At 40.8% G+C, this 24788-nt stretch overlaps 4 protein-coding genes across 5 annotated transcripts; all 4 read right to left on the bottom strand.

The window, feature by feature from the left end:
- Positions 1-1618: 1618 nt before the first annotated feature.
- Positions 1619-6666, bottom strand: LOC148898009 (protein tyrosine phosphatase domain-containing protein 1). Its single transcript, XM_088996366.1, is given in 14 exon segments — positions 1619-1741; positions 1832-1942; positions 2786-2866; positions 2961-3062; positions 3125-3171; positions 3174-3231; positions 3296-3493; positions 4411-4447; positions 4449-4708; positions 4774-5045; positions 5123-5294; positions 6167-6251; positions 6325-6405; positions 6488-6666. Coding segments are annotated over 14 exon segments (1806 nt in total).
- A 1169-nt stretch (positions 6667-7835) lies between these two features.
- On the bottom strand, positions 7836-12394 carry LOC148898010 (ADP-ribosylation factor 4-like). Its single transcript, XM_088996767.1, has 6 exons — positions 12214-12394; positions 11715-11795; positions 11521-11630; positions 9967-10038; positions 9056-9181; positions 7836-8966 (listed from the first exon to the last, which is right to left on the bottom strand). The coding sequence occupies exons 1-6, from the start codon at positions 12278-12280 to the stop codon at positions 8883-8885; spliced, it is 540 nt and encodes a 179-aa protein (XP_088852893.1). The 5' UTR covers positions 12281-12394; the 3' UTR covers positions 7836-8882.
- Positions 12395-18532: 6138 nt separating this feature from the next.
- Positions 18533-21634, bottom strand: LOC148898011 (snaclec purpureotin subunit beta-like). Of its 2 annotated transcripts, XM_088996158.1 has the most exons (8): positions 21411-21634; positions 20805-20901; positions 19990-20052; positions 19838-19865; positions 19641-19726; positions 19362-19493; positions 18850-18961; positions 18533-18777 (listed from the first exon to the last, which is right to left on the bottom strand). In XM_088996158.1, exons 3-8 carry the CDS (start codon positions 20050-20052, stop codon positions 18698-18700), a joined length of 501 nt encoding a protein of 166 aa, XP_088852284.1. In that variant the 5' UTR covers positions 20805-20901; positions 21411-21634; the 3' UTR covers positions 18533-18697. The 2 variants fall into 2 exon arrangements, with proteins under 2 accessions (XP_088852284.1, XP_088852283.1); XM_088996157.1 differs by lacking the exons at positions 20805-20901; positions 21411-21634 and adding an exon at positions 20337-20394.
- Positions 21635-22607: 973 nt separating this feature from the next.
- Positions 22608-24473, bottom strand: LOC148898012 (galactose-specific lectin nattectin-like). The gene is made up of 7 exons (XM_088996794.1): positions 24454-24473; positions 24108-24170; positions 23958-23985; positions 23733-23818; positions 23455-23586; positions 22939-23050; positions 22608-22865 (listed from the first exon to the last, which is right to left on the bottom strand). Exons 2-7 carry the CDS (start codon positions 24168-24170, stop codon positions 22786-22788), a joined length of 501 nt encoding a protein of 166 aa, XP_088852920.1. The 5' UTR covers positions 24454-24473; the 3' UTR covers positions 22608-22785.
- Between the last annotated feature and the right edge of the window lie 315 nt (positions 24474-24788).

The following is a 24788-nucleotide window of genomic DNA, read 5'->3' on the forward strand; positions in this document are numbered from 1 at the left end:
TGTGAATAACACAAGATTTGTCCAAGTAGTTCTGAGAACTATGGGCGGGACTTCGTGCCATACAGTGCGCCGTTGCGTCACTTCCGTCTTAATTTAATAATCTTAGTGCACAACTTCGTTACATATGTCACTGATAAATTACAATCAAATGAATATCAGCAGGTTTGTCAGTAACGGAGCATCGTCCGGCAGTAAAGGAGCATGCTCCGTTACTGACAACATTTCTCACAACTCTTGTAACCACTTTCATGCAAGATACTTCTTTGACTCAATACTAACTAATAATACTGTACTACTACTACTACTACTACTACTACTACTACTAATAATAATAATAATAATAATAATAGCTAAATTAATCATACTTATTATAATGAAAATTATAATAATGATGATAATTATCATAATAAATAATATACAGTAAAGTCTCGTTATATCGATATTCAAGGGAGTCCGAAAAAATATCGATATAACCGGGACTATCGATATATCCGATCCTGCGCCGAACTGCATTAAACAAAAGCCGCCAAAAGAGGGCAGCCAAGCGCCATATAAGAAACGGAGCTGGCCATTAGCTCCCTTTTTTTTTGGGTGAGAGATGTTCCCCCAATGTTGCCTCAAAATGGCACATATAATTCTTTAATGATTGTAAACATGTATGCTTTAATCTTCAGAACTACAGTGTATTTGAAACATATTCATAACTGGATGTGTAACAAGAAAGCATATTATCCGAATCTGAAGCCATTGTTTGGATTCACAAGCAATGCAAGACGTCTTGGCGTTAAGTCATTTTTATTTGCATTTGAATAAAAAGTGACATCGGCTGTCCTTTAATACACAGTATGGAGTGTTAATAATTTTCAAAATCATCGCGCTTCAGCAGACAAAACAAGAAACATTGTTGCAAAAAACGATTGCATTCATATACAGTACAGTGGGCATGTACATAACACAACAGGGAAACTGCAACGCTTACATCTTACTATATTATGTATACAATTTAAAAAAGTCATCAATCTTCTTCTGCTTCCCATTTTTACCTTTTAACAGAAACACTTCAATCTCGTCTGCTACACACGAGCTAGCGTCTGAAAATGAAAATGGCTCTGCTACACGGGTGCTGGGCACGTAACCAAGTCACCTGACCAAGTTGACCAATGGCGCGACCGATGGCGTGTCACGTGACAAAGTCACACGGCCAAGTCGACCAATAGCGCGACCGATGGCGGTCATGTGACCAAGTCGACCAATGGTGCGACCGATGGCGGCTCACGTAACAAGACACGTGACCAAGTTGACCAATGGCGCGACGGATATATCGATATAAACAACAAAAATGGCCGGCGGGGGATGAAAAGGAGCACCGTAATAACCGGATTATCGTAATAACCGGGTATCGTACTAAACGGTACTAATTATACATAAAAAGACTAGAAATGTGCAAGGGAAATGAAAATAGTATCGTAATAAGCGGTACTTTACTGTACTGAGTAATAACAATACCAATAATAGCAATAGTACTAATACATATAATAACAACAACAGCAACAACAACAATAATAATAATAATAATAATAATAATAATAATAATAATAATAATAATAATAATAATAATTCAAAGTGTTGCATTCCAGCTGCAGGCCCTCTGGATGTGACTTTTCCCGCAAACGGTCTCCCTCAAATGGGCCTTCAAGAGTTTCATTAAAGTGGCAAGGTTTGCCATGTCCTCTTGGGGCCGCTGTTGAATCATAAATGCAAATATCGATGTTCGTGCTTTTTGATGTTTCACTAGTGAAGAATAACGCAAAAGCGTTGTTTCCCAGCTTACCTTTGTCAGTGCTCGTAGCAGACGCTTCAGCACGGCATCTTCTCTGTGTGGACACAGGCTGGTCACCGTGTTGACACAACGCAAGATGCAATAGATGGTATGCCTCCGTGACTGAAAACACGATGATTGCGAGAAATTGCTGGATTTGAAAACAATAAAATCAGACACAAGTCCACTTCTTGGTACAATTTAACCAATACAAATTATATATTTTTTTCTTCCTCAATAATGCTCTCCAGCATGTTTAGAAACATTTGAGGATACACTAAATATCAAGTTCCAAGTTCAACATTTACTTTACTTAATGTTTACTTTTAACACTTTACTTTTAAGACTTACTTTACTCCTTAAAGGCTCGAGTGCTGATGCTAGCACTGCTCTCATCATTAAAAGAAAAAGAAAAATCCACGAGAATCAAGTGTAGGTTTCCTTAATAGTTGCGAATAAAATAGATTGATACACCACCACAGTTTACCATGAAATTTCCTAAGTACCCAAAGGAAACAACACAATTTGCAAATGGTACAAGAAGCAAAATTGAAGACGACCATCAGCATCATAACCACCATATCCAGGAAAGAAATAATGAACACGCTTTTTTCGGTTCTGCAAATGCTGTGAGTGTGTGTGTGTGTGTGTGTGTGTGTGTGTGTGTGTGTGTGCTTTCATCACTTTGCTGCTGTGAAATGTAAATTTCTCCACTGTGAGACTAATAAAGGCATATCCAATCCAATCCAATCCAAAGCAATGGGTTGATTGAAAAGCTTTGTTGTCCTATGATTGCCACATTGCTGCTTTGTTGTGCATTAAGAATCCCAGTATTTCACTAGGAGACTCAAATGGGTTTCCAACATGACTGGCCCTAAAGCAGAGCTGATTTTTGAATGGCAGTTTTTCAAGAGATGAAAAAAACAAAAGTCGTTTGTCCATTGTATAAATGTTTTGGTTCCTTACCTTCTTGAGTACACTAAGAGGCCTGTTGTTACATCCAACACAACTTAACCTAATTATATGCTCGGCACCAAGAACAGGCTCCTGTGTAAACATGGATCAACTATGTTAGAATAATAGATTGGACAAAATGTAAATCCAGACGTAGTTGTGTTTTGATTGAAATCTAAAGACAGACTTTGAGCCTCTCAAGCCAGGTCCACAGCACACACGTGAGAACTCGAGCATCCGTCTCTGTCACCAAAAGAGCCCAGTCACATTCACTGCTGTTCAGCTGCTCCTGTTATGGAGGTAAATGACTGACTTTGGAATGATGTTTGAAAAATGTGACAAAATTCACACCTGTAGAAGAAACGATCGCCTCAGAATGGTTTCCTCAGGTACTCCATTGCCAAAGCAATCACACGAGCCACTGAGGTCAGGCGCACATTTTGTGTGCTCCTAGACAACTATCATCATGATTCAGAGAATTCATCACACAAATTTGAATCCAAAATGGTCAGTCCCTTTTACCTCCATATTAGAGCTGTACTTGGATTGAGCATTTTTAACTGAACACTTGAAATTCCAAGCAGAGTTGTTGCGTGTCCGAATGAGGCGTGCATGGTTCTTGGTGATCATTTGTGGTGAGAGCGGGGCAGTCTTGGAGCTCAGTAGTCTCAGTTTGGGTTTTACCGCATCCCGTGAACACCAGGGACACATATCCAGATCCTGCAGGACAAGATCAAATGAAATGACAACAATTTAATTCTTATTTGTCCCACAAGAAATGATGGAAATTGAATCAATCTGTTCCAGACGACACACGATTGTCATCCAATCTATGGACAATATTAACAATCAATGTTGGCAGGGAAATCATAAACTGAAGATTTTTTGTCAAGCGATGAAACTTATTCTCAGCTTTAGTGTACCGTTCTTATTTCCTGGAGATGATGGTGTCATATAAGAAGTCATCAGGAAACTTTCCGAAAGAGACCACTTTGTTCCAATTTCTGATATTGCATTACAGTGTTCTATTTTCTGAACAATTTCTACCGATGAACATTTTTTGTCTTTAGCAGCAGTATTAACTAATTCACTGCCATTCTCAAATTTATTTGGGAATCGAAAATATGACATAGAGCGCCAGTCCCGTATTGATTGTGGTTTTGGTTTTTCTTGCGGGGGGGGAGGTGCCGATAAAGCTCTGGTCAGACCTCTGGCAATGTTTTTCCCTCCCACGAGGGGGCAGCATTTGCCTGTTGTACAGCCGCCCCCACTTGCACCTCTTACTCCAGACCCATATTAGCAATTAACTTTTTTCTGATGAAAGAAGATAGTCTAAGATTTCTTACGCTGCATTGAATGTTAATGTAGCCCTAAAACTCAAATATTCTGAGGGTCTTGAAATTTGAGTGACAATGACAAAAACCAGAGCACTGGAGTGGACACATTTTTGCACGTCTGGCAGTAAACGAGTTTAAAATAAATAAATAAATAAATAAATAAATAAATGAATAAATGAATAAATGAATAAATAAATAAATAAATAAATTGATTTTATTCTTAAAATATTCACTGAACTGAAGTCCCACTTGAGAAGAAGTGATTTGGGAATCTGGATATCAGAATATGTGAAATTCAACATTGTTTATCACCATTGTGCCGAGGTCAGAGTCACTAGCTGCGCTTTTCCATTGGGAAATCACTCTTCCTTTCCATGAATCCTCGTTGCTCATCCCAGGACAAGGAGCCCAAGCCCACCCGTTTGATGTTGTGATGTTCCCTCAGCAAGGGCAGGAACTGTTTAGACACCAAGGTCTCCCTCACCACTCTGGTCAGGATCCGAAGTGCTGACTTCTTCTCCAGTTCAGCATTTACCTCCGCAGCTGCGGGTAGTCCCATCGCCAAACAGGAGAGGTGCACACACAGGAGGTACACCACCTGATGAGATGGCAAGATCAATGACACTGTACAGTTAGCGACACATGCGACCATCATATCCTGACATTTGGTATGTGTCTGAGCCTGCGAGCCTCTTGGCCGTGCAACAGAAGCGCCTGACAGTTGAGGTGGTGCTGCAGAGTGACGGGGGATCCGTGTTGTAGGCTGAGATCTGGGAACTGCACCAGTTGCGTACTTAGCAGCCGAGCGAAGTCAAACACCTGGCTGATCTGTGCTCGAGTTTGGATTGAGTGTGGCCTCTTGGTGCGGACGTAATGGACAGCCTCGTTGGGAGTGATGCGCAACGTGTAGATTAAATAGCAGGCTATCAGGACACCTTGGGAGCAGTCGCAGTATAACGTTTTCAATCACGTATTATTATACTTGTTGGGATACGACTGAGGTTGCCAAAACCTGTTCTGCCAAGGCCTGCGTGGCAGTGCACAGCAACCCTGCCTTCCCCCACTGCGAAGGCCAGCACCTTTACCCCATCTATTATGTTGACCAAGGAAGATACGCAGAAGTCTGGCATTCCAAAGTTGTAAAAGTAAACTGCAAAATGAAAAAACATGCACATCAAATATTTTGGAAGATTTGTTGAGAAAAGTGCACACACACACTCACACACACACACACGCACACACAAGATGGGGGCCACGCTCATAGTAAACTGAAAAAAAGACACAAAATGCCTAGGGAAGGGGTGTCAGTCATTTTTTTTGCCGCAGGCTACATTGTAGTTTCCTCTCTGGGGCCGTTATGAATCTGGAGAATCCATTAGAAGGTTTCATCCACTCCTCATATTACAGATAGAGCGCACAACAAATTGATAAATGAATAGTTTTCAAATTTGAAGTAATAAATAATGACTGTTATTGTGGTTTACATACGACAAATACATTTTTGTTGGTACTTAAACTAGCATCATTTGTTGGTACTTAAACTAGCATCATGGAATTTGACATAGATTAGATTTGCTTTTGTGGGCCAAACAAAATGGTGTGGCAGGCCGGATTCGGCCCCGGGCTTGACTTTGACACTTGTGGCCTAGGGCAGTGTTTTTCAACCTTTTTTGAACCAGGGCATGTTTTTTTACATTGGAATTTTTTTTGTGGCACACCATGAACCATCTCGCAGGAAAGAGGCAATCAGTGATGTGTTGCCACACGGACAAATATTAAATTACCCTCCCAGTCTTTTCAGCACAGACACAGGACAATGACATAATATTGACAGAAAATGATTAATAAATGTTTGTAAAATTTAAAATTTGAAAAAGGGGCATTGGATAGTTTCTCACGGCACGCATGACGATCTCTCACGACACACAGTGTTTGAAAATCACTGGCCTAGGGTAACGACACACAAAGAAGTGCGAGCCGCCAGATAATTAAAGATCGATAACAGGTAGTGGGCTATGAAATATCCTACGGGTGGCAAATGCCCCCCCCCCCCCCTGAAACCACTCTTGGAGTCCAAGGGGGGTCCACAGTGAGCATGCTCGCCTGGCATTTCCATGTTTATGATGGATTTGATATTTAATCTAGGAAAGATGTGAACGCAATGTCACCGCCCATATCTTTTGTTTTACTTCAGACATAAAATCAAGGCAATACCGCTGGAACTGCTCAATGATTTTATACTTGTCAATCAAGATTTTGGAAGGTCGTGCCATGGCGATGATGTCATCAGTCACCCTGGGATTTTAGGGAAGAGCGCATCATATAAATAAAATGCCTTTTGCTCCTTATTGTTCTGGATTTAATCAAATGGTCCTACCATGATGAGAAAATGCCTCTGATGACTTGCTGGTTTGTTTTCCAACACTTGGGTCCTTCATAACGGCAGCCCAGTCCCCCACAGGCAAGCAGACACAGGAGGTTGGGTGGGATTGCTTTTACCAGGTTCTCCCTGGCCTGGGAGTAAGCGGGTTGCGGAACTGCAACATGGGTCTGCATCCTACACCATGGATGTCTAACACTCCTCAACCCAATATCAGTTTGTCCTGCGTGACTGTCTATAGGTCGAATTAGTTCAAGTTTACTGGACACTTACCTTTTGAAATATGTTGGACATAGGCGCTATAATTCCCATTAATTGTAAAAAAAACAACGTTCTTTAATACTGACCCACTCGGCAGCTTGCTGACAGGCAGACAGAGCTGACCTGTTTTTACTAAAACAGATTCGCTTTAGCTGTCATACTGCAAGTGCATAAGACCAATTAAATAGAGCTTATGCATCCATATGCAAACACCGTGTATCCATGGTCTAATTCCTGCATCCTACACCATGGATGTCTAACACTCCTCAACCCAATATCAGTTTGTCCTGCGTGACTGTCTATAGGTCGAATTAGTTCAAGTTTACTGGACACTTACCTTTTGAAATATGTTGGACATAGGCGCTATAATTCCCATTAATTGTAAAAAAAACAACGTTCTTTAATACTGACCCACTCGGCAGCTTGCTGACAGGCAGACAGAGCTGACCTGTTTTTACTAAAACAGATTCGCTTTAGCTGTCATACTGCAAGTGCATAAGACCAATTAAATAGAGCTTATGCATCCATATGCAAACACCGTGTATCCATGGTCTAATTCCTCAAGTCATTTGTATTGTTTAGTTTATTTTGACATACTGGTCAAAGTGAAAATACTAATGCCATTTGCAATATTTCAAACACCAGTGAAACATCAACACCAAATGGGATACAATCGTGAACTGAAGTTAAACTTGTCCAATGTCCTTTTCCTGTGTTAGAAATAAACTGAAAGGTACGACATACATTATCCACATCTTTCTCAGAGAAAATAAAATGATTTAAACATATCTCAAGAGCGATTTTCGTTTAATCAAATAGAAAGGCACTGCACACGTATCAAGACAGCCATCCATTCCACTAAATCTTTTGCCCAAACAGGGAGAGCATTAATCAGAGGTGTAGCCAAGGGGAACATGATTATTCAGGATGAACTGCTGAGATCAACATCTTAGGTGGTGAAACTATTTATTGCACATTGTACAAATCTGGCCTTTATGTTAGAGTGGCACAAAGACGATTCTCAGAATTTGCCATGAAGCACCAAGGAGGAACACCAGTCAAAGAACATACTTTGGTCAAAATGGAACTTTTCTTGGGCAAAATTTATTTGTAAACATACTTGTTTTTAAATCGTGTTTTTTTTTTAAGTGCACCTCACACAAACACTTTTCTAAGGCAATGTAACACAAATGGCACAAAGAATGATTGTTGTGATTCTCATCTAATATTTCCATAATACAGAATTAGAAACCACATTGCAGTAAATTAAGTATGGCAGTAACACAGAAGAAAGAAACGTGTCAATCAAACATTTGCATTCATTTGGATTGGCTCTGATTAAAAGACTGCAGATAAATGCATGTTCTCTTGGAATATAATTTGGTAACAGGAGAACTTAAAGATGTTTTTAAATTATTTATTGTGATCTTATTTATCGAACACTTAAAATCAAATTGTTGTTACAAACAATCATAAATTTTAAGTTCTGCAAGCGAATATCAAAGTGCCAAGATGAAGCAAACATGAAGTATACAGGTGTATAGATTTGAACTCAATCTTACACATTTGCTAGCGAACATGACAAGCAAAACAAAAACAATCTTATATGTTAGCGATGAGGAGACAATGAATGTTCTCTCAAACAATTGTCTGATTGGACAATTCTGTGAGTCTTGGCAAAAGCAAGTGCAGACTTTTGGTCGTTAGATCCATTGAGGAAAAGTGTTTGCAATGAAGCAGTACACAGAAAAAAACTTACAAAATGTATTAAGCATGAAATAAAAACAGACTTGAAGGCACAATGTTGCTTTTTAGATTCATTCACCGGGAGGCTAAGTGGTAGAAAAACACTTTAAAGATAATTCACAGCAATGCGGATCTGTTGACTCGAACCTCACTAAAGCCAATCTCACACTACTCAAACTGCATCGTTTTCACGATGAGTCTCATAGATTGGTCATACAATAGAATGAAAGTAGAATAACCTCGCTCCACCCCACACTTTCTCTGTCAAAAAAACAAACAAACAAAAAAACATACTGGCCATCAGCCATGTATTCCGCAGCTGCAGGACCAAATGTTGAATGTCCGTGTGAAAGTTCACGCTTTCATTCGCCCGGTTGATTGCCATCTATTTGCACAGCTCCCCGGATAGCCAGTCGAGTCCTTCGTACAAGCCACTGCCCTGAGTGGCGCAAGTTGCCTGAATGTGCCACTGCAAAGAGCAGGCGAAACAATGACACATGATCGCATGCAACCAGACGACGCTATTTTCACAGAACACGGCATTCCTCTGTGACTTACTTGTTTGTTCCGCATCTTGTTGAGACCTAGGCTGTCTGTCAGCTCCCCGATTGATAGGGCTTTGGGGAGATCCTGCTTGTTGGCAAAAACCAGCAACACGGCATCTTTCAACTCTTGCTCACCCAGCTGGAAGCACATACACCAGAGACTTGAGTCTTGTCTCTGAATATAATCAAATATTCTTATCGAGGAAGCAGGGTGCAAGTTGCTTCTGGAATGGGCTCACTTGTCTTTAGTTATGACATACAGTCAGTCTTGATGGCTGCAGCAGAATGAATTCCACAGTCTACAAGCCTTTTTGTTTGGCAATTTACAGGAAATTTTACAAAAAAAAACAGTAAATGGTTAGACTGGCTATTTCAATCAACCCTAAAAAATGTTCATTGAATACATTCCTCTTAAAGAAACTCTCAGAAGCAAACAAATAAATTGCTGTGGGAAGGGCCTAATAAAAGCTTGTGAAATGACTCCAACCAATAGATCACAGGCTTGATGTAGTTATTACAGCAGTTTACAATGAATTCACATGCACTTTGGTGATTTTCTTTCTTTGCCGCCAAATCACAAATGTCTCAAGTGGGCTTTCAGTTTTGTAGCTGTCATTTCCCTGAAGTAGTCCTCTCAATAAGACACTTGCTTTTATTAATGATTGGGGAGGAAAAGAGAGACAAGCAGAGTTGGATCTCGAAAGACATACAGACAAGTCCATTGACGTAACCAAACATTGATCAGTGACACAGCCAGAAAGACAGAAATACTCAATTTTATTATTTATAGCACAAGTGAAACTCAAAGTTCTTTCTTGTTAAAAAAAATTGTAATCGAAACCCAACGATAGGTGTCCACCAATGCCTCCCGACCACTCACTCCTTCCTCCTTGACACCCACATATGGAATCAAATAATACGTACCATCTTTGACAGCTCATCCGCAGCCTCTGCCACTCTTTCTCGGTCATTGCTGTCCACTACAAAGATGAGCCCCTACAAGACAAAATCAAAATGGATGACCTTTTCGTATGGCTCTATATCAATGGTGGCCAAGCCACAGCTCGCAAGTCAAATGTGGCTCTAAGACTGGTTCTATGGGGCCCCCGGGCTTTCATGTGACAAGCGTCAAAAACTCCCCGGCAGTGGCGCTGCCACTGAAACAACAGCACTAAGCCTAGCAGAATTTATTATGTCTACCTTGATTGACATACAGAGCAATCAGTCATATGACAACTGACATTTAACCTTTAGGTTATAGCTCATGCGCAAATAAGGGTGTTAAGCGCGAAAGCCGTCAGTTAATGACCTCTGATTTTAAGGCAAGGATGCCCAAAACGTCAATAGTGATCGACTGAGTCAGCGGACTGAGTTTGGCATTCCACCCCACCAAAGACAACCCAAAAAAATATATATTTTAAAGCAAGGGTGTCAAAGTCCAGTTGTCGAGGACCGCTTTCCTGCATGTTTTCCCCTCTCTTCTGCAACACACTTGAATTCAAATGATGAGCACCAAACTATCCATCGAGTCTGATTAATAATGAGGAAAACATGCAATTAAACCAGCCCTTGAAGACAACCCTGCTTGAGAGAAATCGAAACCACTGCAATTAATTTCAAGTAGTGTGCAATTGGCCCGGTGTTTGATTTAGAAGTTAAATGGTTGCACTAGATTCAGTTTATGAGGGTCTACACAAGGGGCCCAATCACTTAGTGTAATCTGGTATTTCATTCATTTGTTCATCCATCCATTCATCTTCCGGACCGCTTTAGCCTCATGAGGCTCATGGGGGTTGCTGGAGCCCAACCTAGCTACAAGGACAAACAACCATATGCGCTCACACACACTAATTTTTAACAATTATTTTGCATACAAAGTTAAAGTAAGTTTGATTTAATTTGTGGTAAAATCCAGGGTTTAATGTGGCAAAATGTTGTGATGATTTTTTTGTATGCACTATCGTACCAAGTGGGTTTGAAAGAATGGAAAAGGTCTGTGTCTTTAGGTGTTATATTACCTGAGATGTGTATTCCCACTGCATTGACGTATGAATATTAGTTATTAGTTGAGGTAATAATTTGATTCTAACCATTTTTTTAACCAAAGCATGTCTTGAATATAAAATGTTACAATGTGTCTAAGTATGTTTGTTGTCAGTTTAGTTTTACAACTAACTCCAGCTGGGGTGTCAAGATGCAGGTTGAAACACATGGCCAAAATTACATACCAGATTCCTTCTCTGCCAGTAAAATGTTAAATTTGGGATACTTTAACTACAAACTTGCATACCCACACCATGATATTGAACACGTTTATCAGGTTCCTTTGATGATTTGGTCTTTAAGAACGACATAAAATAAAATCAAACCCACAATTAAATTAGGATGAATGCCCCAGTCCTATGTATAGGTGTGTGTTCGGCCAGCCGCTACTTATATTCTCCATTTCACTTGTGACCTCCCACCAAATTCCCATACCTGCGTGTTCTGGAAGTAATGTCGCCAAAGGGGTCTGATCTTGTCCTGGCCACCCACATCCCATACGGTGAAACTGATGTTCCTGTATTCCACCGTCTCCACATTGAAACCTGATCAAGAGGGGGGAATGTAAACGCACACCTCAGCACCAAGTGATGCACTAATATACCCGCTTATTAAAAATGTCTTTTTACCTATAGTTGGGATGGTCGTCACAATTTCACCAAGCTTCAGCTTGTATAGAATGGTAGTTTTTCCAGCAGCATCCAGACCAACTATGGGAGAACGTTGTGAAACGACATAAGTTATGACATCTGGGTGACGACAACATAGTTGTTGCACAATAGAGCAGGTCGAGCGAGGAATGTGCCGGTTGGTTTTGAAGTAAAAATATTTTATTTTCTAAAATTAAGCGGTCCAGAACAACGAGAACAATGAATGTCAGGAAAAAAAAACTTACATAAAAAGTGATGAATAAAGATTGTGTCAAATTGTCGAGAAAGCCACAAAACAGGGAGTATACTGTCATGCTTTTCTTTTGACAAACCATAGAAAGCCCCCATGGTTTATTTTTTTTATATGACCACCTGTTTGCATTTCTGAACGTAAATATTTGCAAACTTCTAGTAGAACCTCTCTGAGACTAGCTTAGCGTGTGGCTGAGCTCAACCAAGCCCATTTTATTTCACTCACCCATTAAAATCCTCATTTGTTTTTTACCAAAAAGTCGACCAAAGATTGAAGAGATGGTCAGGCCCATGACTGATAGATGATGTTTGATTCCCTCGCGAAGTCTCTTGAACAGAAGTGAACGTGTCAAAAATGTACGGGCTTCTTCACAAGACAAACTGCCACGTCCGGGACAACGTGGAACATGAGACGTCACTCACGACTCTGGGGTTTATTTGCGGCTGATAAACTATCTTAAAATTGCTATACCGCCACCAGCTGGACTGGAGTGTAACACGAGCATACTTGCAGAAAATAAAAAGAAAAGCAACAAACACAAAGGGAAAAATAACAAAACCATGTCAAACTACGTACATTATGTGAAGAAGGAAATCACAAACATTTGTGATTTGTGAGGGAATGCAATTTTTTCGTTCCATTTCACCGCTGTGTAAGCTCTCAGTCGTACAGGAGTGGTCCATCGATGAGAAGGTTTCTTCAGCCGTCACCTGTACAATTTTGAAGGTTTCGGACGTTTCGCCTCCTATCCAAGAGGCTTCGTCAGCGAACTAAAGTCTGACTGGTCGTATCGGCCCTATTTATATATCCCTAATGTCCAGGCATGGCGGCGCCGGACACAGCTATGATAGGTCATTACTCTCAGGTTGGACCCGCAGGACCCCTCCCTGTGGCCCCACTGATTGTTCCTACATTCCTGACTAACGACTGGCCTATTTCCCCCACTCCCACCGGTATCACCTCATCAGCATAAGGAATGTTACCTAACCTGTTTTGCCTAAGCAGGCTATTGTATGAACAATCCAAATTGAACCTCACCCCATCAGACCGGTTTAAAGAAGGATTTTGTTGTTTTATAAGAATCGCTTCTTTTACCCCCCCTTTCAAACCATCTATGTTCTTTCGCTAAGATTTTAACCTCATTGTCGTCAAATGAGTGGTTGCTAGCTTTTAGGTGCAAATGTACTGCCGATTGAGGCCCACTTGTATTATCGCTGCGATGTTGATAAAATCTTTTTTTGAGAATTTGTTGAGTCTCCCCAATGTACTGCTCTTTACAATTTTCATTCTTACAATGTATGGAATAAACTACATTGCTTTGTTTTTCATTTGGTACCCTATCTTTTGGATGCACTAATTTTTGCCTTAACGTGTTTATCGGTTTGAAATAAGTTGGAATTTTATGTTGCCAAAGGACTCTTTGTAATTTTTCAGAAACTCCTGCTACTCCTCTCCTTTTTGTATCTTGAGAATTATTGGTTTCATTCCCTATTCTTTCTTTCTGACATTTGTTAAATGACCACTGAGGGTACCCACAGTTAGTGAGTGCGCTCCTGATATGTTTAAACTCCTTTTCTCTACCTTCAATGCTAGTTGGTATTAGTTTAGCCCTATGCTGGAGGGTTCTGATAACTCCTAGTTTGTGTTGTCAAGGGTGGTTAGAGTCAAAAAGTAAGTATTGGTCCGTGTGCGTAGCCTTCCTAAAGACTTCTGTTTTTAGCGCTCTGTCCTCTTTTATAATTACTTTACAATCCAAGAAGGCGAGTTGGTTCTCTTTAATGTCCTCACGAGTAAACTTAATGTTGATGTCTACAGAGTTGAGGTGATCTGTGAAGGATTGAATTTCTTGTTTTTTAATTATGACAAAAGTATCGTCCACATATCTAAACCAGTATCTAGGTTTTGTCACCGGGAAGGATGTGAGGGCCTGTTTCTCCATCTCTTCCATGTAAAGATTAGCCACTATGGGTGAAACTGGTGAGCCCATAGCACAACCATGAATTTGTTTATAAAATTTCTCCCGAAATTGAAAATACGTAGTATTAAGGCAGATTTCCAATAATTGGCAGATGTGGTCTGGTTTAAGTTTGGTTCTTTCATGCAGAGAAACGTCCGCCAGCAGTCTCGTCCTCACCACTGACACTGCTGCTGGGGTTGGGACAGATGTAAAGAGCGAAGTCACATCGTATGAGGCCAAAGTTTCCTCAGGTTCCAATATGAGGTCTTTGATCCTCTCTACAAACCCTGTGGTGTTCTCTACATGATATTCTGCGTTACCAACCAACGGAGCTAAGATAGTTATCTGAGGTGGTTCTTTAAGTCAGCTAATTTAAAGGTGGCCTTTTCTAAGTTACGTACCAGCGGAAGGATGTCTCTCCCAAAGTTGGCAGCAATACGTCTGTGGTAAGCTCTCAGTCGTACAGGAGTGGTCCATCGATGAGAAGGTTTCTTCAGCCGTCATCTGTACAATTTTGAAGGTTTCGGACGTTTCGCCTCCTATCCAAGAGGCTTCGTCAGTGAACTAAAGTCTGACTGGTCGTATCGGCCCTATTTATATATCCCTAATGTCCAGGCATGGCGGCGCCGAACACAGCTATGATAGGTCACTACTCTCAGGTTGGGGGGAGCAGAGGACGCCTCCCAATGAACTGTACAGTAAACATATTTGTATACATTACAGGTAGAGTTATACAGAAATAAATCCATAATACGAAATATAAAATAATAATAATAATAATAATAATAATAATAATAATAATAATAATAATAATAATAACAATAATGGAAAATGTCTGAATTTCACACAATGACCTAGTTAATTATTTGGTGAGGTAATATAGGGAAAGATGCCCATTTCACGGTAAGATCAGAGCATTGTCATCAAATGGTGACTATAGTTTTGCTTTTGTGAATGTTGCCGATGACCATTTTGTGTTTGGGAGCCTTTTACTGAGCATCTTCATCTTTATTAAGTTCATAGAGTTGCTTGTTCTCTAGCCACAAGGGGACAGAAGCCAGTGTCTTCTTGTGGCGGTCCCAAGCCCGGACAAATACAGAGGGTTGTGTCAGGAAGGGCAGCGAATGTAAAAGCCTGGCCAAAACAAACAGGCAAATCAAACCTCTGAAGATGGTCAACACTGATTCGCTGTGGTGACCCCTTGAAGAGAAAAGCCGAAAGGAAATGAATTTTATTATTTATAATTTTAGCAGTGGTTTTATTGTTCTTGTCCTTGTGACAGTAAAGTATCCTTGAGTTTTGAAAGGCACTTTGAAATAAAATTTAGTATTACTATTTATTATTATTATTATTATTATTATTAGTAGTAGTATTAGTATTAGTATTAGTATTAGTATTAGTATTAGTATTAGTATTAGTATTAGTATTAGTATTAGTATTATCAAACTAATTTGCTGTTCCCAATTGAGCATGTAGAAGGCAGCACTTAGCACACGCAGTAAAGAGCACTACTGCCCAATGTATTAATTCTACATGTGGGCCAGACGTTATTGATTTTATAGAGGAGGCTGTGGGCCTGATGAAAATTGACCACGGGCCACGTTTGGCCACCAGGCCGGACTTTGGAGATATACTGTATGCTTTAGTGTCCTGCGTTCGTAAAGGAATAATCAAGTGGGTGCTGAGTCAAGGGAATACAGTATGTGATAATACAAAACATTGCAACATTAATGTTCCTGTGTGACTTGGAAAAACAAAAGGAATGTTACACAAACAAGCGACATTGTTAGTCCATACATAAGTCAGACACATCAGTTAGTTCATAATGTTGGAAAACATCTGGAAATCCAAAGTGCTGTGAATCTAAAATTTATAAAACCAGACAACAAATAACAACAACTAAAAACAACCACCCACATTAGAAAATTAGCACGCAAAAACAGTCATATAAAAATAAAATGATCACGAACAAGGCCCAGACACATGGCTGAGCACAGGACACCAGAGTGACCCAACTTCCAGGCAAAGAGACTATACAACACGGCCATTAAAATCCAGGCAGACGAAGAAGTCCCCCAACCCCTGAGAAAGACCCTTCCACATTAAAGGATCTCAACAGCTGCAGATAAACACTTCATACTTCCCAGAGTGGATGGCACCCAGTGAGTTAAACTCGAGACAAAACAATGAAAAATATGAAGATCATAAATGTAATTGGTGTGAGTAAAATGCACAAGTATAACAAACACATAAAAATTAATAAATCTATTTAAAAAATCAGCTCATAAGAAAACGTTTTTTTAATTTATGTGTGCACCTTGGAGGTCTCATGAAGTTTTTTTTCTGCAAGGATTGCCTCATTTGCCAAATGCCTCAATTGAATTTCCGCAATCTTTGTGAGAAGGTGCCAAGTGTGCAGCAAACAAACCCACTGAGTTTCATTGACTTTACTCAATGCCCCAACCCCTTTCAATTTTGCTGCTGTAAATTGCAAATTCCCCCATTGTGAGACTTTTAAAGGTTTTCTAATTCTGATTCTGCTTCTGATAAAATACAGTGCCAAAATGCTGTGAGCATTTAATTTAATTCACTCAGTCTTGCTTGTGGTTGCCCCACCTTTGTGTGCGCGGGCACACATCCAATTGTCAGTCATTTTAATGAGATAAGAATAGCTCCTATAATCATCATGATAAAAATGCTCTGACACAAGACGATGTCATACTGTTATACAATCTCTTTTTTCCTTAAATAAAATGCAATACATCAAAACCGCGATAATCAAATCGTGAAGTAGCAAGGGATGACTAATTTTCTTTCATAATCCACCTTTCACACTCTCCATACTGTCTCCTCCCTTGTTCTTTTTGATAAGCCCCTCCTGTGCAACTCCTGTCATGATTTATGCCCTTACCCCACGAGACCCTGGAAATACCCTTCCAGATTTCCCACATTCAAACTTCGCTTGCTCATCATATACTTGATGTATCCGCTTCTCACGCATTGTCAGGCCCGCTGCTTCTGGATAGTTTCCCTTCACACATCATACACATTTTCAACTGACAGTCATTTTAACCTATCATTCACACATACTGTATTCTTTCCAACACTCACCTCTCAATCTTCCACTCAATCAATTTCACCCCGAGCATTTTCAGTAAATCATACATGTTCACTTCCTTTTCTGTTTCATCCTTCCATCCTGTTTCCATTTCTTCCTATCACTCCACACATATCAATGGTATTTGTCCATCCACTTTAGAATTCTTTTTCACATTCTTCTTATACCACATTTTCACCTGACAGTCACACAAATTTTCCCCACAGGCACCCATCACTCTCTCCCGCCACCTCTTTGACAATCGTATGCCTTTCAGCCACCCTTTCACGCTCCTCCACAACTTTTTTGCCCTTTTGATCCTATTTTCACATCTGCTTTCATGCCAATCGTCTATCTAACACTGATCTCATCCACAATGATGATTTACTCACTATGGATACGCTTATCGCAAATCGAACAATCTAGCACATCATTCATTACATTCGCACCTTCCTGATTCACTCTCTTAAAACAATATTCCATATCTTCCTGTATTTGCACCATCATTTGCGCCACATCCACCGTTGACCTCCTTTTCCGAAAGCCAATTAACCAATTCTCACTCGATCTACTCCGAACTTAAGCCCTCTGAACAACACCGCCACTGCTCTCTCTCCAAAGCACCTCTGTTGCCTTTCTTCTGCCAATGTCCTCAACGATGGTCCTCTCAGCAACGCTCTGGCTTCCCTCACATGAAAAAAGGCTACCTGCTCCTCCTCCTCACTCAACCACACCACTCCGTCCTCCTCTGTTCTCAGCTCTGTCGTCAGCCCCACCTCCCACTTCTCCTTAACTCTCTCTCCCACGCTCCTCAATCTCCTCCTATTTGTCTTTTGCACATTCTTCGCATTCCACATTGCTATGACTCGTCATTCCTTGTCTTGTTACCTCTGCTCCTTACTCCCTTCCTCGTGCCAGGTCCTGGATGGGGATGCATCCCCACCAGGCCGTTGCTTACACAACCAACCACGTGTCTCTTGTCCATACCGTCCCGCTCGCCCCTCCCTCTACCGCTCTTCCAACTCTGCTTTGAGCTTTGAGCATCCTTACCCGCCGGCTTGTGGGCACTTAGCCGCGTCAGTGTCCCAAGTGCCCTGGCGTTCCCCGTCGCACCACTGGAAGGGATCATCATCCCACAACCCTTACGTATTAAATTTACCAATAAACCTGTTGAACAGCTTTTCTCTTTTTTTTCTCAAACGTGGAAAGAAATTCAATTGTGGTTAGAATCGTGGTCATGAACTGTCAAGCATTGTTGCGTCTTCATTTTCATCATAGATGAAATGAATGACATTTTAAGCAATTTTCTCCAGGTCCTCCAGAATACTCTAAATTGTCCCTAGGTGTGATTGCGAGTGCGAATGGTTGTTTGTCTGTTTGTGCCCTGCCATGAGCAAGTAAATGCAACCCTCGTGAGAATAACCGGATTGGAAAAAGAATGACTCACCAAATTTCTAAATGAGTGTTTTAGGGATGAAAACGACAAAGTGTTTTGATGAAGACGGATCCCTTTATTTAACAGAGGAATGCTTTTTTGACATTGCCAATGTGTTGTCAATCGCAGTTGAGTTGTGAGAAAAAGAGAAGACGCCACAAAGGCTTGACGCAAAGGCTTGACGCTGTCTCACTAAGTCATCATGCGGTAAGATGAATGGTTAGTGGTGGGCACGTTGCACGTCCATGATGCAAACATAGACGCTGTCGTTGCTGCAGTCGTCAGTTTCCCAAAGTCCATCTTTTCGGAAACAAAAGTGTCAGTAGAACAGTATGATGCGCTTCGCAAACTTTGATGACTGATTTTACTCACCATCCTCAGCAATAAGCACACAGGCGCCTGCGCTAGTAACAGGCTGTGAATTTGCTGTATCGAAGTTAAGGAAATTCCCGCTTGAGCCATCAGTCCATATGTGGTCACCCTCCTGGAAGAAAAAGTCACTTCTGAATTGGTCACAAAAAGACAAGGACTGGTTCGGATGCTTTTCATTGGTCACAAATCGCAAAACTGATGTTTGATATCACACTCGATTTTGAGGTAGGAGTTTATAGCGCAAGGTGAGAAGACCAGAATGTTCAAGAATGTATCCTTATCGTCAACTTGATCGGATAACAACATTGAACTCAAATCCTCCCATTGAATCTTTCACAAATATCAGCAGCTGTATGCTATATATTCTCTTAAGTACCATATTCCCCACCTCCAACCTGAAAGCAGGAAAAAAGAGAGAGCCTGGAGAGCACATTTATTTTCAATGTGGCACAAGTACTTCTGAAATCCCAGAGACAGGCTTCAATCAACATTTCTGTTTGCCAATGTTTTACCTCAATCGCATCATGTAATCCTATCCAGCTTTGGTTGGCACTACCACCGGCTCGAATCAGTTCAAGAACAAGTGCGTTTTCCAAGGAATTGTGGATGGAGACCAGATTCCCATTCAAAATGTTGCAGACGGCCTGATGGGACGAGAACAGCAATTACAGTACTGTGAATTTAACCCTTTTTGATCTGGCAACCAGTTTGGCAAGATATGTTAACTCAAAAATCAAAGGCAGATGCACACCACTAGTTAGTAACTACTTTATCAGTATTTCTTTGCATACCTCTGCATCTGCAAAGCTCCTTGCTTCATCTTCATAAATGTAACAATAACAGTCCAACTGAGTCCACTCTTTAGGACAGTCATTATCTGCAGCACAATGGTTGTTTCGGGAAGAAAGCAAACAATGTTCATTTGTAAAAAAAAAAAAAAAAAAAAAAAAAAAAAGAACAAAGAAAGGAAAAAGTAAGCACTACTAACTTTTCAAAAAACTCATAGGGAAAGACCTCTGTGAAGGAGAAAATAGCACATTGTTTAAATCCAACTGAAGAACAGTGACGTACAAAATATCAATACAAGAAACATTGTAGTCAATATGCGCACTGCAGTCTGTGAGTGAGATATTGATTTACCAATCCAGAAAATAGTCCGCAGATCCCATAAAGGAGGAACAACGAGCGAAGAGCAAATGTCATCTGCAATGAAAGAAACATTTTCAAAATACCTTTAAGAACACATCCATCCATTATCCCAAACGCTTAAGGGTTGCTAGTTGTGTTGGAGCCTGCCGTCTTCAGGTACTCGGCGGAAGATACCCTGAACTGGCATCCACCCAATCGTAGATAAGAAACAGACCACCATTTGCGCTCACACAAACAGCGAAGGGCAATTTGGAGTGTTCAATAAGACTGCCATGCATGGTTTTGAAAAGTCGGAGGAATCTGAAGGAATCTGAACCCGGAGAAAACCCAACAGTTACCTTTGCAGTTGTGATGCTTGATGCAGAGAAATATTACGAGCCACTTTATATATGCTCAGTTGACATTGGCGGAATGTTGACAATGCTAATTATGTTGAGTCCCTTGACACGTGATAATGTAAAAAAGGAACTCAAGTCAAGAATGTAACCATTAATGAAGTGGAACAGCGTGTGCCACTCTTCTGCCTTTGCATTATTGGACAGGTGTCAAAGTATAGATCCGTTCCACCACATCATCATGGGTGTCAACTTCCATGCTCCTCGATAAAATCTGTCCCGATATGTTAAATTGCCACATATAAATCCATATTTAGCAATGCAGTAATTTTATTGCCATGTTTGCACTCATTTGAACGATAATTGAACCAACTCTTATAGTTGACAAATTTCAAAAGCCAGAATCCATCAATTTGTGGTGTAACAGTATGAGGTTTCATTGTCATAATGGACCTCCAAGGGAAGACGTACCTCCAAAGTATCCCGCGACTGAAATGTGTTTGATGTCCTTGTACAACTGGTTTTGGACCAAATTAAGTCGCTGCAATTCCATTTGCTATATTTCTGCCTGGGATAAAGAGAAGAGGGGGATATGGACACATACATTTCACATGTGACTGAATGAATAATGAGTTGCTTGCATAACCACGTGGACCGATTCTGACCGTGAAAAGTATGACAATGTTATACCATTATACAATCTCTTTTTTCCTTGAAAAAAATTCAATGCATCAAAACCGCGATAATCAAATCGTGAAGTAGCAAGGGATGACTGTCATTTTCTTTCACAATCCACCTTTCATACTCTCCATACCGTCTGCTCCCTTGTTCCGTTTTATAAGCCCCTCCTGTTCAACTCCTGTCATGATTTATGCCTTTACCCTGCGATACAAACACCCTTCCTTATTTCCCACATTCAAACTTCGCTTGATCATCATTTACTTGATGCATCCGCTTCTCACGCATTGTCAGGCCCGGTGCTTCTGGATACTTTCCCTTCACACATCATCCATCATTTTCAACTGACAGTCATTTTAACCTATCATTCACACATGCTGTATCCTTTCCAACACTCACCTCTCAATCTTCCACTCAATTTTGCCCCGAGCATTTTCAGTAAATCATACACGTTCACTTCCTTTTCTATTCCTTTTCTGTTTCATTCATTTTCCATTCATTCCTACAACTCCGCACATATCTATGGTATTTGTCCATCCACTTTTGACCTGAGCCCTCCCAACAACCCGGCCACCGCTCTTTCTCCAAAGCACCTCTGCTGCCTTTCCTCTGCCAGTGTCCTAAACAATGGTCCTCTCAGCAACACTGACTTTCCTCACATGAAAAAAGGCTACCTGCTCCTCCTCCTCACTCAACCACACCACTCCGTCCTCCTCTGCTCTCAGCTCTGTCGTCAGCCCCACCTCCCACTTCTCCTTGTTCACTCTCTCTGCCACACGCCTCAATCTCTTCCTATTTGTCCTTTGCAGATTCTTCGCATTCCACATTGCTATGACTCGTTATCCAGACTTATCCTGATATTTATTTATTTCTTTGCTTGCTTTTTTTCTCATTTCCTTTTACGGCTATCTCTCCTCATTTCTTTCCTGTTCCTTCTCTTGTTACCTCTGGTCCTTACTTCCTCGTGCCAGGTCCTGGATGGGGATGCATCCCCACCAGGCCGTCGCTTCCACAACCAACCACGTGTTTCTTGCCCATCCTGTCCCGCTCCTGCCACACCCAGTGCGGGCCACGGAATTTTCTTTAAGGAGCGTTGTGTGGGGGGGGGGGCACTTTGCCTCCTCAGTGTCCCAAGAGCCCCGGTGTTCCCCGTCGCACCACTCGGAGGCATGATCATCCCACTCCTCTTACGTATTAAATTTACCAATAAACCTGATGAACAGTTTTATTTTCTTTTTTTCTTTGTTTTGTCTTTTTTTTAATCAAACGTGGAAAGAAATTGAATTGTGGTTAAAATTGTGGTCATGCACTGTCAAGCATTGTTGCGTTTTCCTTTTCATCAAATATGAAATGAATTACATTTTAAGCTATTTTCTCCAGGTCCTCCAGTTTCAGCCAACATTTCAAAAACATGCATGGCAGGTTATTGAAGACTCTAAATTGTCCCTAGGTGTGATTGCGAGTGTGAATGGTTGTTTGTCTCTTTGTGCCCTGCCATGAGCAAATAATGCAACCCTCGTGAGAATAACTGTATTGGAAAAAGAATGACTCACCAAATTTCTAAATGAGTGTTTTAGGGATGAAAAGGACAAAGAGTTTTGATGAAGACGGATCCCTTTATTTAACAGAGGAATGCTTTTTTGACATTGCCAATGTGTTGTCAATCGCAGTTGAGTTGTGAGAAAAAGAGAAGACGCCGCAAAGGCTTGACGCAAAGGCTTGACGCAAAGGCTTGATGCTGTCTCACTAAGTCATCATGCGGTAAGATGAATGGTTAGTGGTGGGCGCGTTGCACGTCCATGATGCAAACATAGACACTGTCGTCCGAGCAGTCGTCAGTTTCCCAAAGTCCATCTTTTCGAGAAAAAAAAGTGTAAGTAGAAAAGTATGATGCGCTCCACAAACTTTGATGACTACTTTTACTCACCATCTTCAGCAATAATCACACAGTCGCCTGCGCTAGTATCAGGCTGTGAATTTGCTGTATCGAAGTTAAGGAAATTCTCGCTTGAGCCATCAGTCCATATGTAGTCACCCTCCTGGAAGAAAAAGTCACTTCTGAATTGGTCACAAAAAGACAGTGACTGGTTTGAATGCTTTTCATTGGTCACAAATCGCGAAACTGATGTTTGATGTCACACTCGATTTTGGGGTAGGCGTTTACAGTGCAAGGTGAGAAGACCAGAATGTTCAACAATGTATCCTTATAGTCAACTTGATCAGATAATAATATTGAACTGAAATCCTCCCATTCAATCTTTAACAAATATCAGCAGCTGTATACTCTCTATTCTCTTATTAAGTACCATATTCTCCACCTCCAACCTGAAAGCTGGAAACTAGAGAGCCTGGAGGGCACATTTATTTTCAATGCGGCATAAGTACTTCTGAAATCCCAGAGACAGGCTTTAATCAACAACATTTCTGTTGGCCAATGTTTTACCTCAATCGCATCATGTAATCCTATCCAGCTTTGGTTGGCACTACCACCGGCTCGAATCAGTTCAAGAACAAGTGCGTTTTCCAAGGAATTGTGGATGGAGACCAGATTCCCATTCAAAATGTTGCAGACGGCCTGATGGGACGAGAACAGCAATTACAGTAATGTGAATTTAAACATTTTTGATCTGGCAACCAGTTGGCAAGATATGTTAACTCAAAAATCAAAAGCAGATGCACATCACTAGTTAGTAACTACTTCATCAGTATTTCTATGCATACCTCTGCATCTGCAAAGCTCCTTGCTTCATCTTCATAGATGTAACAATAACAGTCCAACTGAGTCCACTCTTTAGGACAGTCATTATCTGCAGCACAATAGTTGTTTCAGGAAGAAAGCATCCAAAGTCAGGTGTCAATGCTGATAAAACTTTAAAAAAACCATGTTCATTTGTAAAAAAAAAGAACAAAAAAGAACAAAGAAAGGAAAAAGTAAGCACTACCAACTTTTCAAAAAACTCATAGGGAAAGACCTCTGTGAAGGAGAATAGCACATTGTTAAAATCCAACTGAAGAACAGTGACGTACAAAATATCAATACAAGAAACATTGTAGTCAATATGTGCACTGCAGTCTGTGAGTGAGATATTGATTTACCAATCCAGAAAATAGTCCGCAGATCCCATAAAGGAGGAACAACGAGCGAAGAGCAAATGTCATCTGCAATGAAAGAAACATTTTCAAAATACCTTTAAGAACACATCCATCCATTATCCCAAACGCTTAAGGGTTGCCGGGGGTGTTGGAGCCTATCCCTGCCGTCTTTACGTACTTGGCGGAAGATACCCTGAACTGGTATCCACCCAATCGTAGAAAAGAAAGATACCACCATTTGCGCTCACACTAACACTGAGGGGCCATTTGGAGTGTTCAATAAGACTGCCATGCATGGTTTTGAAATGTCAGAGGAATCTGAAGGACCCAGAGAAAACCCAAAAGTTACCTTTGCAGTTGTGATGCTTGATGCTGAGAAACATTATGAGCCACTATATATATGCTCAGTTGACATTGTCGGAATGTTGAAAATGCTAATTATGTTGAGTCCCTTGACACCTGATAATGTAAAAAAGGAACTCAAGTCAAGTATGTAACCAATAATGAAGTGGAACAGCATGTGCCACTCTTCTGCCTTTGCATTTTTGGACAGGTGTCAAAGTAGTTTTGGACCAAATTAAATCGTTGCAATTCAATTTGTTACATTTCTGCCTGGGATAAATAGAAGGAGGGACATATGGACACATTTCACAGGGGACTGAATGAATAATGTGTTGCTTGTCG

The sequence above is a fragment of the Hippocampus bargibanti genome, linkage group LG05, assembly GCF_051943395.1.
Source record: "Hippocampus bargibanti isolate YZ-2025 linkage group LG05, ASM5194339v1, whole genome shotgun sequence".
In the NCBI taxonomy this organism is placed as follows: Eukaryota; Metazoa; Chordata; class Actinopteri; order Syngnathiformes; family Syngnathidae; genus Hippocampus; species Hippocampus bargibanti.